The following is a 25,082-nucleotide window of genomic DNA, read 5'->3' as shown; positions in this document are numbered from 1 at the left end:
CGGCTGTAAAATGACAGATGTTTTTTATCATACCATTTTAGTGCTATACAAATACCTTGCTAAATAGGACTCTCCCTTCAGAACCTTATTTTCTCAAATGCCTTTTGTGTTTTGTACTCTTCCAATTACAGATAGACAGGTACCTCTCTGAGGTACTTGCAGAACCTACTTTGGATCCTCACAGACTTCAGTGGTATCTGTTGTGGCAAATAACTATAGAAAATGTCACTGTGCTAATACCTCCACAGTGGAGAGAACTTGTACTGAAAAAGTGACTTAGCCTCTAACAGAGAATGTAACTCTGCTTCCCTAGATATCAATCTTGAGTCTAACTCACCAAACTACCTTCTCCCTGCTGTGCCAAAATGGCACTTTAAAACACTGCATTCTCACTTCTCCCTCTACTGCTGGACTGTCAACCCTGTGAAATGTGTGAAAGCAAATAATTCTGAGCATGGAGAAAGAAGTTTGACAACCCAACACACAACACTGAGACCAACAATGCTTTTTCACTTGAGCCTCCTGCACCCAATAGGTGCTATTGTAAATATATAAAATAAATGGCAGGACCTACCTGTGATTTGTGTTGTCATGGAAACGAGTAGTGAAAAATTCAAAGCTACCATGGAAATATTAACAGAGTAATTGGTGCCTGGCTGCAAATCAAAACAAACTTCTGGAGCCTGCTTGTGTGTGGTAAGGTTGAAGGTCATTTCGTGAAAGAACTCCTTCTGATACCAACGCTGGCCTTGCACATGAAACTGTAACCAAACAATCATGGCATGGAAATTGCAATGTCTTAATGTATCACTTTAATTCAGTCATGTCATGCTCTAAATTAGAAGAAATAGCAGAAAAACACATCACTGCATTCAGAGTACCAAAAATGTTGGCACTGACAGTTATTCAAATACTTCCAAAATTTGACAGGAATTGCAGTCCCTCTTGATCAGCTCTGATGTTGTCCTAGTTCTTTCACTTCTCCTAGACTATTCTCTTCATTAGTACTGTGATTTCATCCAAGTCTTCACTTCCTGCTAACATACAGGCTTCCAGTAATAGTATAGTTTCATTGTAGCACACCCTTCTGGTGCAAAATGATGAGTTGTAGAAGTAAGCTCACATGAGCAGCTCTCTGCTTTGACCCTGACGACTGAGTCAAAATCAAGTCATTTTGACCTATATCAAAATGACAAGTACCCTGCAAGATTTGCCTTCAGACAGCAATGTTTCCAGGCAAATTTACAGACCTGTGGGGTTGGGGTTTTTTTTGTTTCAGTTGGATTTTGTGTATGTTTCCTTTGTTGTTGAAGTCTCAATTGAAATTGTTTACTTAAAGCCTCTCCCATCATCCCTCTGTTAATGTAAACCAAAATGTTTGCTGTATTTTAACTATGGCTAATTTTCCTTTAAATAGATCCTATGCCTTTAGGTTGTCTCTCAGCACATGGAGATTTGAGACAACAGCAGGTGGTCCAGAGTCCTGGCAGAGAGAGTTCATGTAGAAATGCCCTGCTGGGACAGGGGCAGACTGAAGGCCTGTCACACAGCACTGACTCTCTGTAATTGGAACACAGAGGACCTGTCTGAGGTCTGAACATGATACAGTTTAAAGTACAGACGGGGAAGGTAAAATAGAATAGAATAAGGGAAAATGTATGCAAGAAACAGGAGACTGCATGACAGCATGGTGGTTTCTTTCTTTTCTGATGGTCACTATGCAATCTTACTCCCTGGGTTTTTACAAGACACATTATTAGGATGAGGAATGCTGCTAGCAATGAGTGTTTGAAAAATTAAGTTTTTATACACAGGTGATTGATACAAATTATTTTCTAGATTCAAAATACAGATTGTCACTTACTGAGTATCTGTCTTCCACATCAGTTTCCCTGACATTTCTCCACCATTTCAAGCAGGTATCATTAAAAATGAAGACATTATTGAAAGCTTCTTTAACTGTAAAGACAATTAAAAAGGGAATAACTTATTAAAAAAACTTCACCTCTCAACTTAATTGAATATGAGTAGCTGAACATAAAAACAAAAGGATTTATTTTAATTCCCTCTGAGAAGGAGGTAGAATCTCATTTATTTTTGAGTAAACAAACACAGTAAATAAAGCATGAACATTTTCCAGAGAAAATGGCTTTCAGGAAAAGCCAAGCACGCTATTCCAGAAATCAAGATAGGGTTTATTTGTCCTGAGCCAGTGAGGTTATAATGACAGAAAGACCCAGGGGTTCTGACCTTCTGAAGGAAATAAAGTTATTATAGAACAATTTGTCACAGTTGATGCCCTTTTGGAAAAAAAAGCACAAGAAGAAAAGCATTTCTATGGATTCCAAAGGCACTTATTTTTAAAGGTCTGTCTCATCAGAATTAGTATGTCAGAAGGCAACCCTAAAGTTCCCATGATCAAAGTACTACAGATACCTGCTGTTAGAACATGCCTTCTCTACAATTACTGAAAAAATGCCACAACAATGCTCACCACTGCTGAACACAGAAACATTATCTATAATGTTCACATCGCTTAGAAATAGTATCACACAGCTCAGCAACAGAGAATTCTCTCACAGGCAGAGAATCAGTCTTCAAGGCAAGGAATAAAAAAATAAAAAATAAATAAAAAATAAAATCCTGTCTGCTAGACTCAAAACTGTAAACTCTGCAGCACTGTGAGTTCTGTAAGCCCAGATAATACAAAACACAACCTACCCTTTGTTTGAACTGCTACTGTAACTGAGACAGTGATGCTTCTGGAAGAGATGGTAGTAATATTCACCACGTAGTTGCTGCCAGAGTTGAGATCTAAACACACCTTTGGATTATCTTCACTTGTAGTGAGGTTAAATATCGCATCTTCTGAGAATGTCTTCTCATCCCACCTTTGGCCCAGTACATGAAACTGTCGGAGGATTAACAAAAACAATATTACAATTGCTTGTGGCTCTCTGAAATTCAGAATATTAGTTCAATTAAGCCTTGAGAACCTAGGATTACATTTGTTTCAGAATATCAACTCAATCAAAGAAACAGGCCTGTGACTAACCATTTTGGTGCAACAAGATGGATGAATAAATTTCTTCTGGCTATTAAAATTATGAATACTTTTTGCTACTGTGCATAGAGCACATTACACCAGAGATACAAAGCTTGCCAGTTACCACTGGATACATGAAAAGCACTGGTTTAAGTTAACTTATAGGTAATTGGGAACTTGTTTTTTTCCACCTCAGCAGCACTCAATAAAAGCAGTCAAAATAAAAACACATTGATTTCTAACACAGGAGGGGAAAGACAGGATGTGGGCTATTTCTCAAAATTACAAGCCAATCTTGAAACATATTTTTCACATTAACCTCCTCATCCTGGAGATCCTAAATAATCCTTTTTTTCTTATTTTCCCCAATTCTAAACAAAAACAACCTTTCTTGGCTGTTGTCACTCTCAAACCATGGAAATTCTTATCATGTTGTTTTGGTTTTTGCTAACACTGACTGAACTATTTGTGGGAGTTTATATCTTAACTTTTATTCTTATGTTAACAGATGGGAAAAAAAATAAAAAAGAGTTACCAAGGTTACTTTCAATTTCCATGAAAAATAGTCTAAAATGTCAAAATATAAGATGGTCGAATCTCTTAGTCAAGGCACAATATTTCAATATACCTTCAATTTCTAAAATAAGTTACATCCAGTATCTGCAAGTTATACACAGCTTACTTGAAATGTCTGCATCACAGGTAAGAGACAGAGGCCAAATTTTGCAATGTTTTTTGGGTCAACATGACTTTGAGCTCTATGACACTAAACTGTGACTGCTACAACTCATTAAAATATAAGCTTGTGCTGAAACACTTATGGTTTCAAGAAGTAGTTTAGGTGATTTACTGGAGTGGGACCCCAATAGCTTTTGATATTTTCATCTAACTTTAGGACAGAGATTTGTTTCATTCCTAATCTGGCCACCTTTATCTTTCTATTTCAGTGAGAGGAGTGAAACAATTAACCATGCAAGCAAAACCCAGAAACCAAATCTCCAATGCTAACTCGCCAAAATTAACCAGGACAAAGCCATCCCAAATACTGCCCCACTTACTGTGTATGTTTCTTGCAATCCAAGTCTTCCAGTTTTCCTTTGCCATTTCACACATGTTTCATTAAAAATAGATAAATTACTGAACAATTCCTCTTCTGTGAGCAAAACATGAAAACAGAATGAAAACAGCTGTTATTTCTCACACAAACCTTAATGTTTGGAGCAACTGCTAATTTCTTCCTTTTCTCTCTTTTTTTTTTAAATGGGAAAAACAAAACAAGTTAGATAGAAGTTAGGTAGAAAGTGTTCCCTTAACCGTGTCGGCTCCTAAAATTAAAATGCAAGGCTAACTGAAGAAGCATGTGCTGAGCAAATGACTGTGAAGTCCTTAAACACAGACAGCATTAGTAAACTACTATGACTAATGAAAACAAAGTACTTTGCTAAGCTTGCATTTTAACATAGAACAGTTTTAATTCTAATGACTTTACAGACCATGAAGAGGACATTAAAACTACATTAGTCTCCTGACAGCAAAGGAAGAAGTTCATTAACTCCATCAGACTGCTAATATGTTCCTATATATAAAAGCATATACATACAACAGCATTGTTTCTTAAACAAGGAGCTTCAGTATATACTGCACTAAAGACTAGAGTCTTTCCTACTGTGTGACCAATCTGAGCAAGGGAGACAATGTTAGAAGAATTTTGTTCTGATTCAGACATTGCTCCTAGCCATAATACATTAAACTTGTAGGATGTATAGGTTGTATTCCTAGTCAAAGTCTTTCATTAAAACATGTTATGATAGTATTATGCCACCAAAAAGGAAAAGCAATAAACAATGCCACAAGTTCACTACTTTGGCCACCTGTTCTATACACATCTCTAACTTGGGTGCCAGCAGCTGGATCTCATGGCATGCAATGGTCTGTCTTCTAAAGAATGAGCCACTCACAAATCAACCTGAAGACTTCTTATACTATTGGATCTCATGGATCATAAGTCTCATTAAACTGCAAACAGAAAAGTCAAGCAGATTTAAGAGCTGTTTTTAAGAAAAAGGGGCTACCAATAAACCAACAAAGGAGTAAAAATTCTCTTCTGAATACAACAACTTGCATTAAAGCTTTTTAATAAAGCTGCTCTGTTACGCTGGAAGAGAGCTTTTGTGTAGTCGAATGGATGTTTTGGTTCATTATTTATTTGAGTTGATTTTAAAAAGATGTCAACATTTTTCCTTTTTTTTTGGTAATAAATAAAAATCAAGTAACACAGCCACAGTGAAACACTTTTCAGAATAAACACCAGATTAAAACAATGAAGCGCACAGAACTAAGCAGGTAGGGACTAGTTGTAGCATATATTCCTCAACATACCTGTGTCAATTCATATTTCAAAAAGTTGGCTTATGCCTCAGAAAAAGCACGGCCAGGAAGATCAACACATTCATTCTTTTTTTTAGGCAGTTCTTTCACTGCTGTCATTAGACACATAGCAGCTGCTTTCATGTGACAAGACAATCAAGCATCCTCCAAGACATAAGGACAAAGCTCCTACTGGTCACAACTCAGATGGACAGTGAACATATTTGGTCCTTTTCTTTCCTTCACCAGCCTTCAAATTGATTTTTCTGCTACCGTATGTTCTTATTACATTCACTACATGATCATGGTCATATAAATTCAAACTCTATATATAGATTCTAAGAAGAAAAGCCTTCATCAGCTGCTGAAAAAAAGTGAAGGGGATATATAGAACAGCCTTGGTAGGTACTTTAGAAATATACACACAATAGCTGATGCAATGCCTTGCTCTAAAAGCAAGTAAAGCTCAGGGCACTCTTTCTCCATACATAAACTTCATTACTATTCCACAGAGGCTCCCTTGTAATGCATGGACATGAAGCTGTGATTTGAAATATATGAGTACACTGACAGTCTCCAAAATTCCTACCTGTATGCAGTTATTTAGAACTGAACTGTAACTTTCATGTATTTTTAAGCACTTAATTTTCCTTTCTGTTTTAATTATTTAAGCTATGAAAAATTTTTTTTCTAACAATACCCGCCTCTCTGTATATTCAACAGATCTCATTCACTAGACCAGTTTATCTCCCAAATAATTTTTACGTCCCATTCCAAACTGCTAATAAATACAGAAATGCTGTTGAAAGCTTCCTCTTCCACAGAACAGAAAAAGAGATTAATCTGCCTGTCCTCTAAGTCAGATCAATTGTATTTAAGTGCTGCTTATTATTATTTTTATCTGCATCATGGTAATGTCTAGAAACTCCAGAGTATTAAGATTTCTGTACCAACATGGAGCGAAAGCACATGTTCATTTGTTGTATTCTTTAAACCAGATAGATACCTTTTTATTAAAAGACTGGTTGGATAAAAAGACTAATTGGAGTCCCCACAGCCAGAGGGAGGATGTTTGCATTTCCATGAGATCTGAATTAAAATGCATAACATGAAAGAAAACAAAAAGTAATCTCTGAAACTGCATACCAAGGAAATCTCACTTTACCTGTGAGTTTATAAAATATTCAGTTTAAAAAAAAAAAAAAAGCAAAATAAAGCAGCATACAACAAAAAAGTGATTATGCCAGGCATTCAGGCAAAGAAAGACATTTTATACTGTGGCTTCCTTGGAAGGAAGAAGACAGAACCAGTAGCATTTTTTTCTGTAACTATGTCAATTTTTCTGTCATCCATTCTGAGCTTTCAAAAGGACAAGGCCACCATGCAACTACCACACAGCCACAGGAGACCTGGCAGACTTGTTCAGAAAAGTTTACACTCTAAATGGACAGGAGTGAAAGAAGAAAAAAAACCTCTAACATGCAGAACCACAATAAAGTCCTAGGCTTTCTGAGGGGACCTACTTTTCCTCCTTAACCTTTACTGATCACCTGCTCTTTGTTTGGATAACCAAATGTACAGTAAGTGCTTAGTTTAATATTAATCCCAGTAGCAGAAACAAAATATCTGGTAACAGTACAGAACTATTTCTGAAAAAAAATGTTCTCATACCTACAGGGAAACATGTTCCCTGATAGATTAGCTCTCTTGTGAAATATAAAAGTGCCAGTGACTTCCAGAGCTTGGAACTCTCAAAGTGAAACACACTATATGTGCCTAGCCTTAGAGTGACATCAAGGCCTTGAACACATCTGATTTTGATCAAAAGCTTTCACTCAAACTCACAAATGGGAGAAGACCCTCAATTTCCCCGTACTTCAGCACTAGGAATTTCAACTTGTTATTAGCCAAGGAAGCCACTGGATGCCACTGCTGCTCCACTGACTTTCGGATTACCCTCGCAATCTCCTTTCCACCCCAAGGGAAAGGGTCCTAGAAATGACATGCAAGTGTCTGGAGACCAGGGCAGAAGGGTGGAAAAAGATCCTGAAGAAGTCAATTATTGAAATGCATATCTAGGAGAGGGTAGAGAGATGCGAAGATCACCTGGCTGTCAGCAGCCATAAATATAAGAATGCAAAAAAGCAAGCAACAAAGTGATTCAACATCGTCAGTGTCAGAGGAGGAGCAATCATGTTAAGAAAGCTAAAGAAATAAATTCTAAGAAGGAAAACAAAGAGTAATGGTCTCAGTCATCTTTAATCTATTTCTAAAAACTCTACTAATAAGGAGGGCTCTGGGAAAATCTTCATAGTAAATCACAGGCCTCTACTGTCATGTTCTTCTGCCTTAACCCTGTGCTGTGAGGACCAACCTTAATCCTTCATTTATCAGCCTCTGTGAGTTCAGGTCCTAGTGCTCAGTGTTATTAGCTGACTCAGAAAAAAAATGTAACACACAGATAACTCTCTGTATAAACAGTTATCAAAACCACATATACAATCCACTAGTCCTCAGCGGAGTTGACTATCACTGTCCTCAGCTCAGAATACATCTTATCAGGAAAGTAATTTTGAACCTTGTGTGAAAAAAACTGTATTTACCAGAAAGGAGACAGAACCAGGTCCAATCTGACATTTTGTCTTCTTTAAAGCTAAAAGAGAATCCATATGCAAAAATTCACTTACAGAGCTCTTCCCACTGAACCCCACACATAATGCTATTTTATAAAAATCCAAATATTAGCTTTTTGTGTGTGTTTTGCCTGTTCAGTTCTGTGAATGATGCTGCAAATGCCATCTGCTACTAAAAGTGCACCACACACATTCAGACACAGAAATGAAATGATAGTAAACAACATTTTGAAGAGAACTCCTGCTCAGACTGTTTCAAGGCACCTCTTCCACAGCACACAGTGAAACTCCTCTTGCACAATAGCTTTTGCAAACGATATATGGCATTTGTTTTACAGAGACATATTTTCAGTATTTATACCTTCTAGGGTAGCATGGTAAGTTTTATGAGTTGTTCACATTTTGAATATGTGAAATTTTCACACATTTGCATCCAGTTTAACAAGGATTGCAAAACTGCAGTAGACTATCATCTTCAGCCCCAAACTTTACAGAGAAAATCCACAAAGACACGGAAAAGACACAGGCAGAGACAGTAGAGCAGGAAGGAGCAGACAGTAAATTATTTACCACTGCCTTTAGCCTAAAAATGTTACCAGGAGATAATCAGGAGCAGAGTAATTCATGTATTGAACTAGAGTGACAAAAATAGAAGACATGCAAATGTAAACATACTTAAAAAGGAAAGATGTTTCAATAAAGGATGTCAGACTAGACTGTATTAGATGGGCTGGGATTATAAAAGCACATGATTCCCAGGACTGGCATTTGCCATCACAAAATGGGTAATTATCAATTTCGTTTCAAACAAACAAACAAAAGGCTAAATAGCCCTTTTTTTGGGTTTTTTTTTTAGTTGGCACTAGGATGCATCACTTTGATCTAAGAAGTGGCACTTCCCATGACACAGACTCCACCTGTGTTTTTATAGGAAATTAAAGAAATTACCAGATATCTGGATTTAACATATCAAATTAGGCCCTTACAAGAACTCAGGCCCATAGATCCTTTTCATTGATGACTATAATTATGGCTAATGGTTTGATGAAATTCTTATTCCTAACAGAATTGTGGGTTTTCAAACAATTATAGAATCATAGAATGGTATGGGTTGGAATGGACCTTTAGAGATCATCTAGTCCAACCCCCCTGCTGAAGCAGATTCACCTAGATCAGGTCGATAGGAACATGTCCAGGCAGCTCCTGAAGACCTCCAAGGAAGGAGACTCCACAACCCCTCTGGGCAGCCTGTGCCAGGGCTCCCTCACCCTCACAGTGAAATAGTTTTTTCTTATGTTTAAGAGGAACTTTTTGTGTTCCAGCTTCATCCCATTACCCCTTGTCCTCTTGCTAGCTACAATAGAAAAAAGGGATGTCCCAACCTCCTGACACCCATCATTTAGGTATTTGTAAATGTTAATAAGATCTGCCCTCAATCTCTTCTCCAGACTAAACAGCCCCAGGACTCCCAGGTCTCTCTCTGTAGAGCTGCTCTTCAGCAGTTAGACCCACAGCCTGTACTGGTGCATGGGGCTGTTCCTTCCCAGATGCAGGACTCTGCACTTGTCCTTGTTGAACCTCAGGAGGTTTCTCTCTGCCCAACTCTCAAGCCGGTCGAGATCCCACTGAATGGCAGCACAGCCTCTGGGGAATCAGCCAGTGTTCCCAGTTTGGTGTCATCAGGGAACTTGCTGAGGGTACACTCTGTCCCCTCATCCAGGTGTTTGATGAAGATGTTGAACAAGACTGGCCCCAGAACTGATCCCTGTGGAACTCCACTGGCCACAAGCCTCCAACTCCAATCACCACCCTCTGGGCTCTGTCATTCAGCCAGCTCTCGATCCACCTCACTGTCAATGCCCATGGATGTGACATCTTTTCCCTTAAACTTGTTAACTGTTGACATGAATTATTTATACCTGGCTAAGAATAAAAATGCTGCCACAAGAGAAACATTCCAGTTGCCTTTCTGGACTGTTGCTAATTGTAAAAGTGAGGAGGTAAAAGCTGGTATCTTAGAGAACTCTAGCTAGAGGGGAAATCAATCACTGGGAACAGAGATACAGCATAGGTGAAGGTGGTAAAGAGAAACTAAAGGGAAAGTAAATATTCCAGACTGGATTGAGAATTTGCTTTAGATTTTTTTCTGTGTTTTTTGTCATTATCAAAGTATTTCTTTCCTGTCCTGCAATGCTTTAAAGTGCACAGTGTGGACAATCTGCTATGCTTTCTCTGGACTGACTCATCAGGCCACTCTTTCTTCTAAACCTTCAAACCTATTTAGAAAGTAAACCTGCACACAAAACTTAACATGTTGGGACTGGATCATCTGTTCCTCTATATATCATGCATGCAACCCTACAACCTGCTGACAACCCTTACAGCCTAACACTGCTTTCGAAGGCTCTCACTATCAGCAAGATTGCTCTGCTGTCTGACAACATTTAAAGGGCACTGCAGTCAATATTCCCTTTTGTCTACAACAGCCGTTTCCTACTGCCTGTGTTTTGGAATGCTTTACCAACAATGGACATTACATTTCCATGCAGATTAGATTCACTCCCTCCTCCAGGCTTTTTATATATCCATGGACCTTCCCCACTCATACGCAGCAGTTGCCTCTTTTGCAAGGATGATATTTCACTTAATACATCAAAAAACATTATAATTCCTAATTATATAATGAATAGTGGATGTGAACTTGTGTTTTCCTTTCCTTGGATAAAAATAATGAAATTGGACTGAAGACATCATATTGTTGCTACCCAGACCAATAGAAGCTAAACATACTGACTACCAACAATTTCTAAACAATGCAGACAGTTTTCTAGGATCATGAACAGCAGCCAACCTAGCCTATGTGCTTATAGCTGAGACTAGAGCTAATCATTACAGAGAGACCAGTGTGAAAAAGCTCTCCATGACACAGATATCCCTAGGACTTGTGACTGGGAGATTGGAAAAAACTTGACAAAGCAGAAGGGAGGACTCTGCAAACAGGCTGAAGAGAGCTGCATCAGGCAAAGGGACTACTTCCCTCCAGAATACCCATAACAATTGTCTGATTAACATAGAAAAACACATAAGACACTGCCCTCTATGTGCATGAACTGGATCCTTTATAACTGTGAAGAAGACTGGAAAAAGTACTAAAAAAGATTTAGAGTTGAACATGGTATTGAGAGCAAGGCAACCTCCCAACCACTCTGTTCATTATTAACTCATCTTGACCTTCCCTGGATGCCCAAGAAAAAAGACCTTACTTCAGCATCTATGATAGCCCTTCCCAGTCTTTTACTATCAAATATTTGTATCCAAACTCAATGGAAGAGAAAACCAACTCATTTACATATTTCATTTCAGTCACCCTCCAGTTCCTCCCCCTGCCCTCCTCAATATGATACCCTTCGCAGCCTTGGTAACAGCTTATCATGTACATTGCACACTGTGCCATTTGCAAGTGAAGGTTTAGGAACAGACAGATGGCAAAGGCACAAGTCACCTTTTTTCTGACCTTCTCAAAGCCACGAATAAAACCTTACCTGTAGAATCCAACCAAAAAAAACCCCAAATATGAATGGGCAGGCTTTATTTTATACTTTTCACTTTAATTTAAAAAACTGAATTCTTTTATGTTACTTTATGTCCCACTTTGAGCCCACATCCAGAACAACCTCTTCCAGTAAGAAAAATATTTATACCAAAAAATCTCAAGTTGACACTTTCTCCTCTCAAATTCATAATGGGAAAACCAGGCCTCTTGTTTCACACTATCTTGTACTCTACCACTACAGTGCTTTATAGCCAAAGTCCTTCCCTGAAATAAACTGAAACATTCCCACAGGGAGATTTGTGAACAATACATCCCAGATGTACCACAAAATCCCACCAGAGCTCAACACAACGTGTCCCTGGAATAGCAGCACACCATTTTTGCAACAAATATAAATTAAACAAATCATTCCCACTCCATGGTGAAAAAGAAGTTCTTCTAGGATAAGCTGTAAAGAACATCTGATGAGCAGTCAGATCATCTCACAGATGAGCATACTGGACAGCAAGTCTCTTGAATTTATGTATACAAATCAAGGGCAGGGAAAGGACGACTGTAATTCAGCTAGCTATTGCCAGACCTCACTGATGATGGCTTAATCCAATCAGCATCTCTCAGTAAAATTAACTTGGTTAATATCTAAACCAGTTACTATTAAATGTACTCCTATATACATACACAGAGACAATGCAAATAAAAGGCATTTCATACTAACCATTGCCTAAGAAATGAAGAAGCACTTATTTGTCAAAGGGGGATTACTCAGGAGAATTTCTTAACTTCCTTACTTCTGACGAGGTTTTTCAGGCAGTAGGAAAAGACAAATGGTTTTCTGACTTCTATCATAAGTTATTTTGGAATGGTACATGATTTTCTCTCATTTTAATGGGCATTGCTGATCAATTCGATACTCGTCAGATCATATACACTTGAAAGGCATAGTTACTGAAACATAAGTTTAATTTCATTTGAAAGTCATTTGTTACCTCTAACAAATGAAAAATGTGGAAGGAGCTGAAGACTTTTGTACTAATTTCCTATTCATCACTTTTTTTCCAAAGGAACTTGGATTGGTTTAGGCTATTTTTCTGAAAGCTATTTCCATTCTACTCGACCAAAACTCGGAATTTTTTGGTCCTCTGATCCAAAAGCCAGAGCTGGTGTACAGTATTGCCTCTGATGAAGCTCTTGCTGAAATCAATGGCAATCCTTTGACTATGGTCTGCAGGTTCAGCCTTCAGAGCGCTTAAGACAGAATTCTCATCACTGTGAGCACTGACATACCTGATTAACTTAGTGACTCTACACAATTCTGGATTTCAAGCCAATTCAGAAAGTACACCTATGCAGACTGCCTAAATGGCATATGAATTATGACTTCTAACAACTGCAGTTTCATCTTTATTAGGGCATTATAAGAAGTTCTCTGAGATCTGCTTTTCTGCATACTTGTTTTATTTGATTATCCACAGTGAATGCTTAAGACACCAAATGATGCAAGAGAGGCATCAAGTGGCAACTCTCTGTGTAAAGGGGTGGTCTGTGAAGCAGCAGTAGCCAAATACACACTTCCAGTCCTTTTGAAATACATGCAAATGTTACAAAGCTGCAGCAACATTACCATCTGCCAGAGACAGCACTGCTACCTAAGAACAAGCGATGGACAGCTGTAGAGCTATCTTGTGACAGACACCTCTTTCTAAGGACACGGAGGAATACTAAGGAGCACAGCAGTCATAGTCCAAAACATCTACTATTTTTTTGCTGTTATTAAAATGTCAGTACATCCTGTCTCCAAGCCCACAGTATGACACCTTTGTTACAGATCTCACTTCTCAGCACTCATTCTTTTGCAAGAAAATCTTCCTGGACTGAAATTCAGACAACTAGATCTAGTCTGGAAAGGCAACCAAGAACAAATTTTACTTGGGGCATTATTAGAAAGGGAAAAGAAAAAACAAAAGCAAATCGAGTTTTTAATTCCATTGCCTCTACTTTCATCACAGTGTACTTTAGAGTATCAGTCCCATATCAAAAAGTAATTAAATGCCTTCTGTTCGTCTGATGATGCTCCCCCATTTTTTACAGCTGAAGGTTCTCAGTGCAGCCATGAAACTTCATTTGAGTTAGTCACTTTCTGTTTGAAACAAAAGGCAAGCCAGCTACAAAAGCTACAAAAATATCTGTGGCATTCAGTAGAAATTACTGAATGGTTAATGACCTTCCCATATAAACACAACACCACATTCCCTAAATCATAAATTAGAAGAGTTTTTTTTCCCTCATCTTCCTCCTGCTCCTACTTTCCAAACAGGACTGAGAAACTATTTAAATAGCACACTTCAAGACAACTTCTTACAGTAATATTTACCTTTGCATATAAATGTAATATTCTCCCATGACTGATCTATTGTGCATTCTGAAAAATTCCTGTCCCCATTAAAATAATATCCTTCTTCACACTGATAGTACACTCTGCTCCATAGAGTGGTAGAGTTGTCCCAGATAATTTCTGTGTGTGGAATTGGCACAGGTTTGCCACAGTCTATTTCTGCAACAGAGAAAACGGGTTAACAAAATCTGAAAACTAAAACAGGCAAGGCAAATCAACCTGTTTAAGCAAGAGATTAATTGTCCCAGCAACTAAAACTCCACTTTTTTTTCCACTCCCTAGTGATTTCTGCAAGGCAGAGCAGCCCTTTAGAATCCGTAATTTTGTGACTGGAGAGTTTCTAACAGGATGGGTTACTTATCCTTCAAGATGAACAACAAAATAAAGCAGTGTCCTGTTTAGAAATAGAGAACAAGGATCTTCAAGTAAATTTTTGCAAATTGCTCTTTCTTTCCAGAACACTCATTCCCCACATGCTGTTTGTCCCTTTAATTTACCTATTATTAGTAGATCTGAAAAACAACACATGGTTCAAGGAGTGATATGGAAGAACAGCATCAACAACATTATGTACCTTTGCCACTGGATTTAATTCAAGTTTTGAAAAAAAGGAGATGCTGTTACAATCAGAAAGAGTCCTTCTGGGGGAAAATTTGACGGATCATTCAGACCACTTCAGAGATAACTAGAAAGCTAGGGTAATGCACTTACAGATTAAATTATTTGCTCAGTTGTTTAGAGTTGCTTCTTAAGAAAAATAAGAACATTTTTAAAAGAATAAGGAATGAAAATCAAATCAATGGAACTACATAACTTAGAGTTAAAATTCCCTTTCAAGTTGACAATAGTAACATTGCGTCCCAATAAAAGATCCTTCATCATTTCACTTATAAGACTTAAACAATGTAAGAATTTAAATCTTATTCTCACTAAAGCTTATATGCTGAAAATAAGTGCTTTTAAAACTGTTTATTAAACAACCTTAAGCAATTCTGATATTCCACTCATAAAAATAAAAACAAGGAAGTAAAAATCACAGTTTATAGAATCATCATCTGTACAAACTTCAAATGAAAATGAGCAGTACATTCACTATTTTGACCACCAGAACAAGCTTTAGAATAATTAATGCACATAAAAATAATATGCTTAACCTATAGAAAGACAGTATGTGATGAGATACAAAAATAACTACTGCTCAACTCCAGCTATCTTCCCACTGCCATCCTCTAATCAGACTGAAAAGCAGAAATGCAGAAGTACACTTCTGTTTAACACGGCAAACTTTCTATTTAGACTGGTGACCCAGAATAATAAAGAAGGCTTTAGAAGTAGAAAGTGATTGTAATATACATATGGCACACTCAAAAAAATTACTACATTTTATTTTAACAAACACTCAACCCTGTGGGATCAAGCTGTAAAGATACTAATCATCCAGTGAGAAAAAAGTGTAACCTGACTAAAAACTGTGATTACCCTGAGGTTACATTAATTAAGAATATGATCTAAGAGTAAAAATGCAGTAGAAATTTTACTGGGCAAAAGATCTTTTTTAAATGTACCTTTGTGCTTCTTCTCATTGAGGACCTTGTTAGGCTATAATCTCCCAAATCATGGTAACAAAAGCAATTTATGACTCGCCAAGTAACAATAGCATGTTTGAGCTATCTGAAGTTTGCAACTGGAAACTGTCTGAGTATGGGAATTTTAAGGAGATGCTACCTGCTAATAGTAGTTCAATTTCTGGGTAGTGGCTTAAAACACAGAACAGATACTGAGATAGAAAAATAGCAGCAATTTACAGATAGTTTTTATCTTATGGAACTCCAAATGTCTGCCATGCATTGTGATTTTGTCCTCAGATTGTTAACTTTCAATATTCTATGGCAAATTCACTAGCAACAGAGACTTAAAAAACCCTGTTTAAGAAACGACTTTTGTTTTGTGACTGAACTTCACATGCCAGAAGACTCTATGAACTGAATGCCCAAAGACGACATCTCTGTTGGCTGCTATTTATTATGGTGGCTGAAACAATATCTCAGCTATACACATCTGAAGGTAGATTTGATTTACCTTTGCACACCAAATCAGTACCATTCCACTGTCCTTTGGCATTACACACTGCAGTCCAATTGCCACTCGCAATAAAGTAACCATGAACACAACTGTACGTAACTTCACTTCCATATGTGGTCCCACTTAGAGATGTCAGACGTGCATTTAAAATGGAAGGTGGAACCCCACAATCCACACCTAGGGAGAGAAAAAAAGAAGATAAACTTCTTATTCAAGCAACAGAAGCAATGATGACTGCACTCCCACAAGTATTTCTTTCATCGTTATCAACTAACTCTCTTCTCCTGTGGTTATTCAACAATCACACGTGGTCTCTGTGACACCCTCACAGCAACTGAGAGTGCTGTAGCTACTCCAGAGCTGCTTGCAAATAAAATTACTTCTTTCTCACTGAGTGGTGTGCTAAATCTGAGACTCCTCTCTCTGCCTAGCTGTTAGTATACATAAGATGTCCTGAGAGGGTTTTTTGATACTTTAGACTCTTATGCTTTTACAAATCTGACTACAGGTGGCAAGCTGGTTCTACACCACTTTCAGTGCACAACAGTCAGAGGGAGGCAGATGAATAGGAACTGCCTTTAGGAAAGGGAACTTCTTTAAAAAATGTACCAAGGACCACAGAAATGTGAAACCACAGAAAAGGTCAGAACATAGAATACAAAAGCTTCCTGCTCAAGCCAGAGTCTACATGGTGTTCAAAATGCATTGGAATAGTTGCCCTATTGACAAATTTGTTGTCATTTACAAATGCATAAAACAAAGAAGTCAAGTAGCACCCAAAACCAACTTGTTTGATATGATGTTCATATTCTACTAAGCAACCATCTAAAAGGCATTCACGTTAGCATGATACAACACTAACACCCAACAGTTTAACTACTCATCATCACATACATCACATCTTCTCATTAAACTGAGTTTTCATTTTAAGAAAATTCCTGTATTAGTATTCAAGGGAAGCTATATTCTTCAAAGACACACGACATCCATGCATTTAAATTTAAATTAAAAAAGGGAATCTGCTCCACCTACAGCACTCTGAACTGACTCACATTAAGTGCCTAGTTTCATCCTGAGTATACAAAATAATCTCCTCAATTACCACAGCTTAGAAGACAAAAGCCAAACTTTGATTTTTCAGGAAAAAAAAAGGACATCACACTTGGCCAGGAGAAATTATTATATCACCAATATAGACTTGTCAGGTAAATTCTCAAGAGATTAAATAATTATTTAAAGGTGACTAGTAATTAAAAAAAAATTTAAAAAAAGATCAGACTGGCTGGTTTTACAAAAGGAGACGGTCCTAACTGAAATCCAGGAAAAGAGCTTGCAATACAAAGGGCAAATAAGTTTGTCACCTCAGTTTCATGGGCTGTTTCTTGGTGTTTGAGGTATTTTACTTCAATTAACCACAGTCAGAAACTCTGACCTGGCATACTGTCTGACTCTAGGAATTTTAAAAATCGTATTCGTAAGCAATCACTGAAAAATATCAATAAATACAAATACACCAAAAACTGACAAGGATCTCCTGAAGCTTTGGGCACTTTCTTTTCATTTTCAAATCCATTGCTCTTTATTCATTTGTGGGAAAAATGCCATTTCAATTGTTTGCAAAATTTCTGATGCCAGCAATTTAGTATTAAATTGTTACATCTTTTCTTGCCTATGAATTTTCTAGCAATATTTAATATTTTATTTTTCCCAGCCATACTGACTTAGCATGCTTATTTTTATTTCTTCACTTCTTGTAGACACACATATAACCATGACATTTCTGTCCATTCTCAACGGGAAAGAAAAAAGAAAACAGAAAACAATTAGAAACCAAGAGATCTCCTGCATTTTGAGAGAAGGAACTCTCCTCAATAAGAGGTAATTTTCACAATGACAATTCTTCCCTGTAAAATTGTTATTTACAGTGAAGCTTCTGTTAGCTAGCATTTCAAGTGTCAAGTAATACACAGACTTTCTGACTACTCACAGGAACAAAAAGTCCTGCACTTGTAAGCAGGCACATTTAAACAGAGTGGGAAATCAGAACACCAAAGTAAATGGAAGTTTTAAAGATGCTCAACAGGAAAGAAGGAGGAAGGAAGAAGTTTTTCACCATGAGAGAGGTAAGGTAACTGTAACAGGTTGCCCAGAGAGGTTGTGGCTGCCTCATCTCTGGAAGTCTTCAAGAGCGGGTTGGATATGGCTCTGAGCAACCTGGCCTAGCAGAAAGTAACCTGTCTATAGCAGGGAGGTTGGAACTAGATGATCTTTAAGGTCTCTTTCAACCCAAACGATTCTGCGCTTCTACAAAACAACATGAGAGATGTGAAAGTGTTTGCTTACACACAAATGCCCTTAAAATCATGATGGCTATCCAGAGATGAGGGGTGGTATGATGCCTCTCTTCCACATCTACAGACATCCTTCAGAAAAAAAATCAAGCTCTCAGAAAATTTTTTCTTGTCATGGTAGTTCACTGATGCCTTTCAACTTAGTGATCTTTCCCATGAAACGCTACAGAAACCTAGCTGTTTTCTAGGCCCTGGTTCATAGACAGAAAGACACAGTACACACTCTGTATAAATGGAAGGATCAGCATTGAAAATGTTTATAACCCGTTCTCATCCTCTTTTTTTTTGCAAACAGACAGATCTTGAAAGATTATCCTTCCAATTGAGGAAATGGCCCACTGACATTCACAAACACACTTCACCATGCACAAATTCCCTTAATGAAGAATGTGACAAAGATTTAAGGTTCTTTTCACCTTTACAGCTCAAAGTGGGAGGCTCCCAAGTTTCATTTGCAGTGCAATATGAGAACTTTCCTTCATTGCTGTAAAACCCATCTTCACATTCATAATGAACCACGCTTCCTGGTAACATGCTGTAGTTCCCCACAATGTAGCCATGCTTCATTTCAGGAGGGGAACCACATCCCATTTCTGCAAAGAGAGTGGGTTAAAAGATTTCACAGTACAAAAATCACAACACCCAATCAGAGTAAAGTGAGCTAAATCAGGTGATCACATCACAAAATGCACCTAATCTAATCAATCTGACAGGTCACCAAAGGGGTAGAAGACTTGAGCTGAAGAGTTGTAGTGGCCATTGGAAATCCATGTATTGAGCCACATCTTTGCTAACGTACAGCTGGAGCCATTCAAAACATCAAAGCAGAGATACTGCAATATGATGGTGCTTTCCACGTGCCAAGTCTCATCACTGCAATGACTGAATGATCCTTCAACATCAGAGGAATATTTCAGGCCCAAACAAACAGCTTTATCTCCTCATGGATGGGAAAGGTGAAGCACTGTGGACAGGCTGAAAAGAAATAGTCTGCCCCTCAATTCCTCCATCTTATTGAACCAATGCGCACATAAAAACTACATTCCTTCAGCACAGCTGCTTGGCAAGGCTCCTTTGTCTGATCTTATCTGCTAACAAAAACAGCATCCAAAGACTCTCACCTTTGCATGAAACTATATTCCCATCCGGATGAAAAGAGTGCTCTCCACTTTCTAATTTATAACCATCATTGCAGTAACACTTGTAGCTTCCTTCAGTGTTCACGCATCTTGCATGGCGACCACACAGCCCAGACTCCTCACACTCATCTATATCTAAAATTTCAGAGGAAAACATATGCACTTCATAATAGAGGTTTTTTTAATTAATTAACATAGGGCCCAATCTTAAAACAAACACAGCACTCCATGAAAGGTTCTACATTTGTGATGTCTACCTGTACAGTTTGTGCCATCATTGGGAATAAATGTCTTGTTGTTGTTGGAGGCTCTGTATCCATCAAGGCAAACACAGTAGAAACTTCCGTGTGTATTATGACACAGTGTATGGTTTCCACAGATCTTGCTGGCTCCAATCTGGCACTCGTCTTTATCTGTCAGTACATTTAAAACACATCAGAGAGAAGAAAACTAGAGCATCCTTCACTCCTTGCTCATTCTTTTGTAGCCAGACATCCCCTTACTGTTTTTCATCCATGTCCTTGCATGAAACTGTGACTGAAGTTTCATGACATAGCTTGAGTTGATCTAAGAGCTGCTGAAACCAGAGGGCCGTGCCCATTGCTTCTGCTCTTCCTTATAGCCATGTGCTGGCTGCAGCAACTATGAAGTGTATGCTGATCCTACCCAACACACTCAGGTGACAGAGAACTAACACTGCAAAATGCACTGCTTGATACTCTCACAAGAACAAGGTAATTGCACCCTGTGCAGGGCCCAGTAGGTGCCAGTGCTCATAAAGGAAGGGGAAGGGTCAGAGTGAAAGAGGTTAAAGGTGGAGGGCCTTCCCCATTCCCCTTTAAACATTAATAAAGTATTACATGCCCTCAGACACAGTTTTTGACATCATCCTTACTCACGTATTAATTTGTCATGTATGAGATAGTATTAAAAGGACAGTATCAGCTAAAGTAATAAAGCAACACCAAGCAACACGTTTCAACTAACAGACATTTGCACTTGAGAAATCTGTGTATATATGCATACTAAGAACAGACCTTCAGTCTACAGCATTGGTCTTTAAATACCCCATAATCTTAACTAGGAAAATCATCAAAAATGCGCTAATTTTAATTTCAATTGCTAGTTCTATTGTCCAGTCTTCAGTTCAATGGTACATAGGTTGAAAATAATAATTTAAGAGAAGCTCAGCATGATGGGGTTTTTTGCTGAAGCGAGGATAAAAAACATTAAATAAATTATTCCAATACATGGTACTTCAAAAGTAAATTATAGACTTCTATATTTTTGAAGAAAAAAATAATTTAAAACCTTCACTATATAGCATTCACTGATTAAAATAATTAAGTAACTAAGTACAAAATAATGTTTTCATCAGACAGCTGCTGAGAAGGAAAAAAAGAAGGAAAGACAACCCATACTTACTCTATGTTTCAGAAATTCTGCCAGGAAATGACAAAGCTTTCACTGTGTTTTGAAGAACTCAGTGGTATTACCAGAGAACATTTTAGGAACATACAAAGTTTCTTGCTGTTTTACAACCAGCAGCCTACCTTGGCAATGGGTTCTTCCATTGCCTACAAATCCATAGTTACAGATGCAGACACTTTTTCTTTCAATTTGATGACACGTAGCATGAATGTGACAAGTTGCACAGACGTCTGGAACTGATCTACTCACAATTCCTTTAAGAACAAAAAGACACAATTATTGAGTTGTTTTAATTTTAAAAAGGACCATAAAGGTGGTCTAGTATGGGTACCTGGCATGGAGTTTAGACAGGAAATAAAACCCAGATTAAAACACATACAGCGTATAAAACCCTACCTTCTCCCTCTTCACTTGCAAACTTGCACGAAAACCACAGCCATAGTATTCAGAGACAAAAAAAAAAATAGAAGGGATTAAAAAAACACCTAAATTTAACAGCTTTTTTCTCCACTCATCTGTTCTTTAACAAGTTTTCAGGAGTTAGTAAGGCCTACAAGACATATACTGAACAGCTCTATCCACTATGATTAATCTTTTCTCCATATTAATTTTCTTCTCCTTTTATCTTGCTGCTTTCTTTTTTTCTATTATTTTCTTTCTGCTATTTACAGATAGACATTGAGCTATTACTAATCTATTCTGTGTCTTGCATCATCACCACGTACATGATACAAATGCTATTCCTAAAAAACATGTTGAGAATACTGCCAGGAGGAAAATGACTTCTCATTTGAGAAACTAATTTGTATTAGAAGTAGTTTAGTAGTATATGACACACAACCTAACACTGTAACTTGACAGGGCTATAAATACACATGAAACTAGAACAATATATGCACATACTCTCTTATCTGTATTCATACTTTTAGGGTATTATGTGCATTTCCGTCTGTTTTTTGTAAGCTGTTTATCTTCACACTTGCACTGGCTTTCCAAATGATAAACCTCAGAACGGGCAGCCTGAATGTAGACAAGGCATACATACGCTTACACCTTTTTTCACGTTTTTGAAGAAATAGCAAACACACAGAAGCTGATGTTCTTCCATAATGTTGGACATAACATTGGGAAATATTTTCACTTTTCCAAGACCACAAAGATTGGTAAGGATGGTGTGATTCTCGCAGAATACAAATCCTACCATGTATACAACAGCTCTGACAAAATTTTTCCAGCCTTTACATAGTGTCTTAAACACACAAACATAACTGGAAGAAGGCAGATGAACACTGCAGTCAGTTTTTCAGGCACCAAAGTTTGATAAAACTGCCCATTCACACACACACTGTTTCAGCTTTACTCATGGTACATTTCCAAGGGCCTGAAGCATCATGACAGGAAGCATCACAGATTCCTACTACTGTCAGTGCTTTTTTATACTTTTATCATAGAATCATAGAATGGCAGGGGTTGGAAGAGACCTTTAGAGATCATCTAGTCCAACACCGCTGCAGAAGCAGGTCCACCTAGATCAGGTCACATAGGAACGTCTGCTTGTAGGTCCTGAAGACCTCTAAGGAGACTCCACACCCTCCCTGGGCAGCCTGTTCCACTGCTCTGTCACCCTCACGGTAAAAGAGTTTTTTCTTATGTTTAAATGAAACTTCTTGTGCTCCAGCTTCATCCCATTACCCCTTGTCCTGTTGCTAGATACAAGAGAAAAAGGGATGCCCCAACCTCCCAAAACCCACCATTTAGATAGATAATGTGTGTGCTCCTCATATGAACAGAAAGCAAAAACTGTCAGCACACCACAGTACCCAATGTAGATCAAAAAATCAAATTTAAAAACAGGCACAGTAAGAACTTTCTCACGATACTCCAATCTTCTGATAAGACACGGCAACGTCCTCCTCAGATTGCTGCTCTGGGAGATAAAAAACGGCTTTCTCCCCCGCCCTCACTACCACAAAAGAAACTTTCAGGCTTATTTCTCCTTAGCAAAGTCCAGTTTTCCACCCCAGCCTTGAAGCCACCGCACCGCTTCAGTCCCAGCCAGGCGACCCCGAGGCGCGGCTCCCGCCCAGCCAGGCCCAGCCCGGCCCAGCCCGGCCCTGCCGCCCGATGGGCGCACGCGGCCGCCGCCACAGCCCTTCCCGGGCGGCCAGGAGTCGGCGGCCCAGATCCTCCCGCGGCCGCACGTCCCGTCCCGTCTCGGCTCACCCGTCCTGCTGGCTCCGTCCCCCTCGGGCCTTGCCCGCCTCGACCGAAGGGCACCGCCCTCGCGCCCGGAGGCTGGCGCGGCGGTGCCCGCCCGCACTTACCCCGCCGCCGCCCCGCGCACGGCGGCAGCGCCAGCAGCAGCAGCAGCAGCAGAGGCCGCGGGGCCCCGCCGTCCCCGGCGCTCATCGCCACGCCGCCGCCTCCGCGCGCTGAGGTTCTGCGCTGCAGCGGTGCCGCCGCATCCTCCCCGCGGCGTGGACGGCGGGAGGAAAGCCCGAGGGTAGGGCAAAACGCCCTTATCGCTGCCGCGCCCTCGGGGCCCCCCCGCCTCTGCCCTCAGCGAGGCCCCGTTCCTCCCTGCGCTGAAGAGCCCGTGCCCGCAAAGCGCTCTGTTTTCTTCCTTTTTTTTTTTTTTTTAATGAGTGTGTGCGTGTTTGTTTTTTACGCCGTTCCCTGGCACAACCCCTTTCCTTCCCCGGGACACCGCCTCTGCCCTGGCTAGGCGAGTGGCAGAGCCGATAAGGGCTGTTGCTGTCAGTGGCAGCAGTTCCTCCCCCCCAGGACAGGGGGAGAAATGGAGGGAAGGGTTATTTATGATTCCTGGGAAAGGAGGAAAGGCAGCTGGAACATTGCATCACCTCATCTGTGGCAGGTGTGCAGCTTCCAGCCCCACCAGTGGTGGGCTTCCCCTCCTCCCTGCAGCCCATGGGCTCCAGCAGCATATCCTAGTTCATGTGTTTGGTACTTGAGTTCCTGCTTTATGTTGAAGAAGGAGGTTCTCAGGCCCACTGGGGCAAGGCCCCACATCTGGAAGGAGCCTGTGTCCTACATCTCAGCAGTTCTCGTGGACCTGCCAGCAAGTGTTCTGAAGCCGGCCCATCTGAAGTTGTTCCCGATTTAGGAACCTTTGACATGCTCTGAGCTTCCTCAAGAAGTTTTGCTTATGTGCTATGTTGGCTTTACATTGATGTCCTTTAATGCTAACACAGTCAAGTCCACCATCATGACTGCATTTAAATGAGATAACCTGATCTTTTACTACTCTATCTGCTGTTATAAATGACAGAGTCCAAACAATCTGTCTGATTTCAATGGAAACAAAACCCAGTTTCACAAAACAATCATCTTTTTTTTGATATATTTATGCAAGTCAGTCTGTTCCAGTCAGACAGTCTGCTTTTTAATTACCGTTATGGCTAACTAAGCATGTAGACATTTTTTAACAGCTTCTGCTACCCTTTATCATCTTGATCAGGACACAGGGTTGACTTGATTCTTCAGCAGTGGCCAGTTACATCACAAGCAACTCAGCTTTTGGAATAACACAGCTGGCAGTAGTGCATATTTCTGTCTTAAATTACTTAAATGCATGCTCAGTGGTGATAAGTAACTTATCATTACAAGGAATGATTCAGGGGGGAATTGTTCTGCACAACATACTAAAAAATATTTAGAAATTACTGTTTTCCTTCCCCTTAACAGCCCACCAAGTTCCAAAACCACTGATCACTGCAGTTTCTACTGCTCTTTTCGTAGTAGTAAAGGGGAGTAGTGTGAACAACTTTTTAACAAGCATTTCACTTAGCAAACAGGAAAATGGTTTTGGCAGCAAGCCTAAAGAAATTATCATGATATTTATAAAGAAGACCAGTTTAAAAATGTAATATAAACATTCTTTAAAGTAAACGCATCAATTGAAGAAAAACACTTCTCTTGTTCCAGTATGTCTTAAAGAGCTGATTAGTTGCTGTTTAAGACACCTTAAGCAACACATAAACTACATGCAATAAAAATTACGTGTGTGTTGTTTGCATATTTAAATTCAAAACACAGTCCTATGAAATAAGTGTCAAAAGGATGCTGAA

At 39.1% G+C, this 25,082-nt stretch overlaps 1 protein-coding gene across 6 annotated transcripts in view; it reads right to left on the bottom strand.

Annotated features, from left to right (window-relative positions):
* The window catches only part of SUSD1 (sushi domain containing 1), a 48,051-nt gene extending 24,439 nt beyond the window's left edge, over positions 1-23,612 (bottom strand). For 5 of the 6 annotated variants that reach the window (XR_009820825.1, XR_009820826.1, XM_062017780.1 and 2 more), the window contains exons 1-11: positions 23,319-23,612; positions 21,117-21,248; positions 19,821-19,976; positions 19,546-19,698; positions 18,841-19,017; positions 16,071-16,250; positions 13,971-14,150; positions 4,105-4,199; positions 2,722-2,911; positions 1,865-1,959; positions 575-761 (exon numbers count right to left, since the gene is read on the bottom strand). Coding sequence is in view for 4 of the 6 variants with exons in the window: in XM_062017780.1 (XP_061873764.1) it covers positions 575-761; positions 1,865-1,959; positions 2,722-2,911; positions 4,105-4,199; positions 13,971-14,150; positions 16,071-16,250; positions 18,841-19,017; positions 19,546-19,698; positions 19,821-19,976; positions 21,117-21,248; positions 23,319-23,403 (1,630 nt within the window). In the remaining 2 variants the exon portion in view is untranslated. Of the gene's footprint in view, positions 1-574; positions 762-1,864; positions 1,960-2,721; positions 2,912-4,104; positions 4,200-13,970; positions 14,151-16,070; positions 16,251-18,840; positions 19,018-19,545; positions 19,699-19,820; positions 19,977-21,116; positions 21,249-22,745; positions 23,174-23,318 lie in introns of those variants that run through there. The other variant, XM_062017782.1, reaches the window with a different exon arrangement.
* Positions 23,613-25,082: the final 1,470 nt, after the last annotated feature.

The sequence above is a fragment of the Colius striatus genome, chromosome Z, assembly GCF_028858725.1.
Source record: "Colius striatus isolate bColStr4 chromosome Z, bColStr4.1.hap1, whole genome shotgun sequence".
Lineage (NCBI taxonomy): Eukaryota > Metazoa > Chordata > Aves > Coliiformes > Coliidae > Colius > Colius striatus.
The sequence above is the reverse complement of the archived record's forward strand: the minus strand, read 5'-3'. Positions and strand labels throughout refer to the sequence as shown.